Source organism: Solanum lycopersicum, chromosome 5 (assembly GCF_036512215.1).
Source record: "Solanum lycopersicum chromosome 5, SLM_r2.1".
NCBI lineage: Eukaryota > Viridiplantae > Streptophyta > Magnoliopsida > Solanales > Solanaceae > Solanum > Solanum lycopersicum.
Genome location: NC_090804.1, coordinates 54,601,203 through 54,609,250, shown reverse-complemented (window position 1 = coordinate 54,609,250; position 8,048 = coordinate 54,601,203). Strand labels below are relative to the sequence as shown.

Genomic DNA, 8,048 nt, shown 5'->3' with positions numbered 1-8,048 from the left:
AGTAGATAATGAGTAGGTTTGATGCTAGTGATGAGCACAACAAAGATTTGAGAGGGGATTTACCAAATATTGGGCAAAAGGTGGATTCACATGCAATCTCAATCAAACATCTTGAGTTGCAAAGGACCCAATTGTCCTCTAGTGTGAACCTACGCCAACCGGGTACTCTTCATAGAAATATTATCCAGAATCTGAAAAATAATGGACATTGTATGCCAGTCAATATTCGAGGGGGTAAGCAGACCATGGATCCACTTATGCCGTCTGGCATCGAAGATGATAAGATAGGAGATGATGAGGTAGTGGAAGTTAGTGGTGAGTTGGTAGATAAATCAGGGAAAAAATCTAAGACACCCCAAAAAGTGACTCTTATTCCTAGGCCACCACCTCCATTTCCGCAAAGATTGGTGAAAAAGACCGAAGATGGTAAATAGCGGTATTTTATTACTATGTTGAAACAGCTTTCCATCAATGTCCCTTTGATAAAATCTTTTGAACAAATGCCCAGTTATGCCAAGTTCATGAAATATATGGTCGCTAAGAAGATATCGGTTAGTTTTGAGGACGATGATCTGATGCAACACTGTGGTGCTATTGCTAGAAGGTCTCTTGTTCAAAAGAACGAAAATCCGGGTGCTTTCACTATTTCATGTACAATCAGGTTGTTTCACTTTTCTAAACCATTATGTGATCTTGGGGAAAGCATAAATCTCATGCCTTTATCTATTTATCAGAAGTTTGCTTTAGGCGACCCAAAGCCCACTGCGATGCGGCTACTGATGGACGATCAAACGGTGAAGAGGTCTATTGGGATACTCCATGTTGTTATAGTGAAAGTGGAGTCATTTATTTTTCCAGGCGATTTTGTGATTCTTGATTGTGAGGTGGACTTTGAGGTGCCCATTATTCTTCAGAGGCCATTACTGGCTACCGATCGTGCCTTAGTTGATATGAAGAAAGGGAAGATGAAGTTTCGGTTGAACAATAAAGAAGCGACTTTCAACATTTGTAGGTCCGTTAGGAAGAGTGTGAGCTCCAATCAGTATCTATAATATCCTACAAGGTTGAGAGTTCGTCCAAGGTACAAATAGAAGAGTGTCTTTGGGTCGAGGCACTAGTGGCAACAATCATGAATTTTAAGAGTGATTGTATTGATGAGTATGGGTCATTGGTTGCGGCACTTTATCGAGGTGATGTTTGGTTCAAACTAGAGAAATTGGATTTAGATATGAAACATCGCGAATCTCCACCTGCAAAACCATTTATTGAGGAGGCCCAAAAATTGGAGCTTAAGGCTCTACCACCTCATCTGAGGTGTGTTTTCTTGGGGAAAGGTTACACTTTGTCGGTAATTATTGCATCAAATTTGAATATGCAACATGTAGAGTGTTTGGTTGAAGTGTTAAACAGGTTCAAGAGAGCTATTGGGTGGACTATTGTGGATATTATTGGGATCCCTCCTGGTATTTGTTAAAATAAAATTCAACTCATTTCTGATCATAAGCCCAGTATTGATGCCAGAGATGTTTAAATCCACCTATACAAGAGGTAGTGAAGAAGGAAATTATTAAGTGGTTGGATACCGGAGTCATATATCCGATCGCTGATAATAGTTGGGTATGCCCTAATCACTGTGTGCCTAAGAAAGGGGAATGATTGTGGTCCCTAATGGGAAAATGAGCTTGTTCTAATGAGGCTGGTGACCGGACGGAGAGTGTGTATGGATTATCAAAAATTGAATGCATGGACTGAGAAGAACCATTTTCCTATGCCCTTCATGGATCAGATGTTGGATAAGCTTGCAGGAAAGGGGTGGCATTGTTTTCTTGATGGTTATTCGGGTTACAACCGAATCTCTATTGCACCGGAAGATCACGAGAAAACCCCCTTTACTTGTCCTTATGGAACTTTCGAATTCAAAAGGATGCCCTTCGGGTTGTTTAATGCATCAACTACTTTCCAGAGGTGTATGATGTCTATATTTTCCGATATGGTGGAGGAAACCATTGAGGTATTATGGATGATTTTTCTATTGTTTTAACTCGTTTGATCATTGTTTTAGTCACTTGGACGATGTTCTCAAGAGGTGTGAAGATTGCAACCTTGTGCTAAATTGGGAAAAATGTAACTTCATGGTGAAAGAGGGTATTGTATTGGGCCATCACATCTCAGAGAAGGGTATAGAGGTTGGTCGAGCTAAAGTTGAGGTGATAGAGAGATTTCCTCCACCCATCTCTATAAAAGGTGAGAGGAGTTTTCTTGGGCATGCGGGTTTCTACCAAAGGTTCATCAACGATTTTTCAAAAATCGCACATCCTCTCTGCAAGTTACTTGAGAAAGAGTGTAAATTTTATTTTGATGAATCTTGTCTGAAAGCATTTGGAGAGTTAAATAAGAAGTTGGTGTATGCACCCAATATTATTTCTCCAGATTGGAGCAAACCATTTGAGGTTATGTGTGATGCTAGTGGGGCTGCTCTTGGTGTAGTATTGGGAAAAGAAGAGATAAAATCCTTCACCCTATTTTGTTATGCCAGTAAGCCCTTAATGAAGCTCAAAATAATTATACTGTGACTGAATAAGAGCTCTTTGCGGTTGTTTTTGTATACGAGAAGTTTTGCTCCTTTTTTCTTGGCACGAGAGCCATAGTGCATACTGATAATTCTGCTTTGAGATATTTGATGGCAAAGAAGGATGTGAAACCGGGGTTGATTAGATGGGTATTATTTTTGCAAGAGTTCTAGTTTGAAGTGATAGACAGAAAAAGGGACCGAAAATCAAGTTGTCGATTACTTCTCCAGATTAGAGGATGAAGCTATGGGGGAATTGGTGAAAAGGCTGAAATTAATGATACTTTTCCGGATGAGCATGTATTTGCTGCGTCTCCAGACTTGATTCCATGGTTCGCCGATTTTGCGAATTACTTGGCTAGTGATATCGTCCCATTGAACATGTCCTTTCATCAAAGGAAATAGTTCATGCATGATGTGAAAAAAATTCTTTCGGGATGAGACATATTTATATAGGAGTTGTGGTGATGGTCTCATTCGCTGGTGTGTGCTGGAGGTTAAGATGTTGAGTGTTTTGGAGGCATGTCACTCCTCGCCTGTGGGTGGGAATCATAGTGGTATTCGGTCTGCCCATAAAATCTTGCAATGTGGCTACTATTGGCCAACCATCCACCAATATGCTCATGAGTTCGCCAAGTCATGTGATAGGTGTCAAAGAGACAAAGGTATTTCTAGAAGTCAAGAGCTCCGTTTAAATCCAATTTTTGTAATCGAGTTGTTTGATGTGTGGGGCATTGACTTTATGGGACCTTTTGCGAGTTCTTATAGGATGAAGTATATTATTGTAGCGGTTGATTATGTGTCAAAATGGGTATCACTTGCAAATAATAAAGAAAAGTGTGTCACCACGTTCTTGAAAAAGAACATATTTACAAGATTTGGCAGCCCAAGGGCCGTTATTAGTGACGGGGGATACCATTTTTGCAACAAGTTGTTCAAAGATTTATTGGAGAAATATGAGGTTCTCCACAATGTGGACACTCCTTACCATCCTCAGACTAGTGGGAAGTTGATGTGTCAAATAGAGAAATTAAGCAGATTTTGGCAAAAATGGTGAATGCGAGTAAAACGGATTGGTCAAGGAGGCTTGATGATGCTCTTTGGGCCTACCGAACAGCATACAAGACTCCCATAGGTATGCCTCCGTACCAACTTGTATATGGGAAGTCTTGTCACTTACTGGTTGAGTTAGAGCATAAGGCCACGTGGGCAATGAAGAAACTGAAGATGGATTGGAATGAAGCAGCGGGAGCAGAGGATGAATGGGTTAACTGAGCTTGACTAGTTTCGCTTGAAGGCATATGAAAGTTTAGCCCTCTACAAAGAAAAGATGAAGAAGTACCATGACCAAAAGATTGACAAGCGTGACTTTGTGGTTGGGGATTTGCTATTTTTGTATAACTCTAGGTTGCACTTGTTTCTGGGCATACTCAAGTCCAAATTGACTGTCCCATTCTTGATCACTCAAGTATTTCCTCATGGTGCGGTTGAGTTGGAGAACAAGAATGGTTCAAGGTTCAAGATGAAGGGACAAAGAATCAAAATCTACCTAGGGCCTATGGAAAATGCGAATGAAGTTGTTGAGGCATACCATCTTGATGAAGTCTCAGTAATCAAGAGTCTTGCATCGTGCTGCGACGTTAAATCAAGGGCTGATTGGGGGGAAACCTAATATGTATCCTTTAGCCAACAATAGGCTTTTCTTGATTTTCTAGGAGTAGAGCATTATTTTGATTTTTTTTAATTAATATCATGTATGCATTTTCTTTAACTTTCTTTTAGAAGTGTTGACTAGAGAGTAGACTAGGGTCCGTGTCTAAAAAGTGTCCAGAAAACACAAAAAGAATAGCTTATAGGGTGTTCAATGTGCGTGGACAAAATCATCAAAAATCTGTAGAAAATGGTCTGGTGCACTGATCGACGGACTAACTGACGAAACGTCGATGGTATCCGTGGATCCCACGTATGATTTCTAATTTTTCCTAAGTTAGGGAATATTTGACCAAACAGTCGACAGACCGTCGACTGACCAATGGTCCGTCGATGGGGAATTGTTAGTTCCCCAGACCCAAATGAAAGAAAACCAAATGAAATTAATCCTTTTTTATCCAAATAATTTGAGCTTATAATGAACCTTTCTTTTCTATCCCAACTCATCTTTTCTGGGTACAATGTATTGGCCTTGGCCCCTCCTTGGATACACCTCAGCTTATGCAAAAATCATAAGTTGAGGATAGCTAATGCATAAACAAAGTTCGTCATGGCCCTGACCTAACCTTGGGTATTGTGTACTTTGACTCATGGGAAATTCATGAGTTGAGGGTGGATATCATGATGAATGTCCTCGAAAGCGGGGTTAAAAGAATTATTACAAGAAGAAAAGAAAAGTGGCTTAATCAAAATTTAAATCAAGTGAAAAAATTTGAAAATAAAAATGAAAAAGGATCATTTTCACAAAAGGAAAAAGAAAGGAGAAAAGAAAGGCAAAATATATTAGAAAAGATGAAGAGTAGGGCATAATAAACAATGAAAAGGCAGGACACTTAGCAATTATGACAATGAGGGAAACATGTCACTAAAATACATCCAAATGTACCCTACCTTAACATGATCCTACTTTGCAAGACATAAAATTCCTCGTGATCCTGAGAGTCTAATATGGTGAACATAAAGCAGTGAATATAAAGTCAAGCCTATGGTGACAAGTATCAACTAGATGTGAATTGGTTCTGAGAGCTAGAATTGAAAAGTAATTCTTATACTCAAATTTAAATCACTATATGAAAAACGAGGATGTTTTTATTAAAGTGAAGACACTTGTTGCAATATTGGAAAGTTGGTACCTTGGTGAGAGATAAAAGATGAGAGGTGTCGGTGTGTAGTGAGTTAGTGTTATGATCTGATCCACATGAATGAGACTAAGAGTGATATCATGCATAAAAATAATGAAAATAATAAGGATTGATAGCCAGATGATTGTGAAAGCTTAAAAAAAGATACTTTTGTACAAATGTGTTATGGTGAGTCATAGTGCATCACTTGATGATAAACAACGCATTTAAGTTGAATGTGTTGAGTACCTTGGTTTTACAGTACTTCCAATGCTTTTTCCTTAAGTTTAGTGTGTGTCTAAGGCCTTTTTGTAGTAGTTTTAATTTTTTTCTCTGTGCTTGCAGAAAAACTGTCCAGAACAAAAATGTTGAAGATTGTGCTGAAATCTGCAGAAGTGATGACCTATGGAGCCACTGATGGTCCGTCGATCCTGTGATGGTCCATAGGTGATGATCACGACTGAAGGTCCAAGCAGCTGAAATCAAATCGGCAAAATATGAGTAAGTGTGGGGCTATAGAAGGAGCGATGATCTGTCGATCCATTGACGGACCGTCATGGCTAACCATTGGTGGTAACAGAAAGTAGTCCCAATACCAGGCTTGAAGAAACCACTAAGTATGGAGGAACGGAGACCATCGACGTACCATAGGTCCACTGATGGACCCTGTTGTTGGTCCGTCGATGGTAACAAAAAGTGTTGAAAATTGGAAACTGAAAAAGATTTGAAGTATAGACGGACAGAAAATGTCGACGGTCCATCGTTCCATCGGCGGACCGTCAGTAGGGCCATCGATAGCAGACACATTTTGGATATATTTTTTCCCTTAAATCGAACTTATTTTTATTTTGATACTTTATTATTATATATAGGACTAAAAACCTCATTTTTGATGTTAGACACTTAACTAATTTTCATATTTGTATTATTGGAAGTAAAACTTTGGTTTTAGGAAATACTTGAATTTTCTGAAATCGTTTCTTTCAATATTTTAGTGAGTTCAAGTGATATTTTTAGGTTTTCATTAAAAAAATTTAAAGTAAGTACATGATTTCTTGTTTAAGTATTATTAATTGTGTAATTCTTAGCATGGGTAACTAAAACTAAAACAAAGGTTCTTAGAACCATGGATAATTAACAAGGTAAAATTAGCTAAATAACAATTCTAGAACAGGGTCTTGCATATATTCATAATTCTTTCATTTAGAAGTCTTTTTAACGAGTGCACACGTTAGAACTTGCCCTATTTCTACTTGCTGGACCAAGGAGGTAGTTTATAGAAAAAGAATTATCAACATAGATTTAGTATACACTATCTAATATGCTACTTTCAACTGGTGCAAAGAAGTAACTTAGCCATACATTGAATATGATGCTTAATATGAGGTAAATGTAAGGTTTAGTAAAGTCGACACACGTAGTAGGATCAAGGTACGAATTGAAATTCTCTAGTTGCCGGACCAAGGAATTAGGGATACATAACTTATCACTTTGCATGCAAGATACTAGGAAAGGATTGTTTTAGCTAGGATTACTGCGTTATGAACCTTTGGGGAAAACTTACACCCATGTTTCTCTCATCACTTGATAATCACTAAAGTTATAAACTTGCTATTTGTCTTAACTTAGAAATAATCAAACATTTTTGTTACACATACCCCCCCTCCATATTCAATTAATTATTTTTGAAAAGGACTTGACTAAATAGACGTAATCGTAGATTTAATTTTAGTCTAAATCATTTTCCTTGTGTGATCGACCCCTGCCTAACAATTGGGTTCTTTACTTTACACGACCGCTTATACTTCTATAGGGAAGTATAATTCGAGCGCATCAATGGCCTGCAAAATCTAGATGTGAATTGTGTGTCCCGATCCGATATGATGGATAATGTAATGTCATGGCGGCACACAATCTCATGTAGGAAGATTCTTGCATATTCTTCCACCGAATACGAAGACTTGACGGGAATAAAGCGAGAGGACTTAGTCAATCGATCCACAACAACCCATTTGGAATCATAGGACTTTTAGGTCCGATGTAAACCTACTACAAAGTGCATATTGATGTCTTCCCATTTCCATGTATGAATTTGGTTATCTCGTAGTAAGCCACCCGACTTTAGGTGTTCGGCCTTTACTTGTTGTCAATTTGGGAACTTAGCGACAAACTATGTTGTCCCTTGTTAGACCTTTCCAAAAATATATCCCCCTTAGGTCATGGTACATTTTTGTCGACCCTTGATGAATTGAGTGGCGGGACCCATGTGCTTCTTGTAGGATTCGATACCTCAACCCATCTACATCGGGAACATATAATCTCCCTTGGTACCTTAACACATCATCCCCCCACCCCTACAGAAAATGATTCATTCAACTTGCCGAGAATCGATTCTTTCAACTCCATTAAGGATAAATCAAAGTGTTGGTTGTACTTCACCTCAGACACTAAAGATGACTTGGAGTTATGATTAACTATGGAACCCCCATCAGGAGAACTCTCCAGCCTCACCCCCAACCTAGCGAATTTATGTACTTTTCTTGCTAGGACATTTTTGGCTTCATCAAGATGGAATACACTACCCATAGTTATTCGACTTAGGGCATATGCGACTACATTAGCCTTGTCGGGGTGAAAAAGGACATTCA

General features: G+C 38.7%; 1 protein-coding gene across 1 annotated transcript; it reads left to right on the top strand.

The window, feature by feature from the left end:
• Nucleotides 1-500: 500 nt before the first annotated feature.
• On the top strand, nucleotides 501-1,052 carry LOC101251887 (uncharacterized). The gene has a single exon (XM_069298494.1). It carries the CDS (start codon nucleotides 501-503, stop codon nucleotides 1,050-1,052), a length of 552 nt encoding a protein of 183 aa, XP_069154595.1.
• Nucleotides 1,053-8,048: the final 6,996 nt, after the last annotated feature.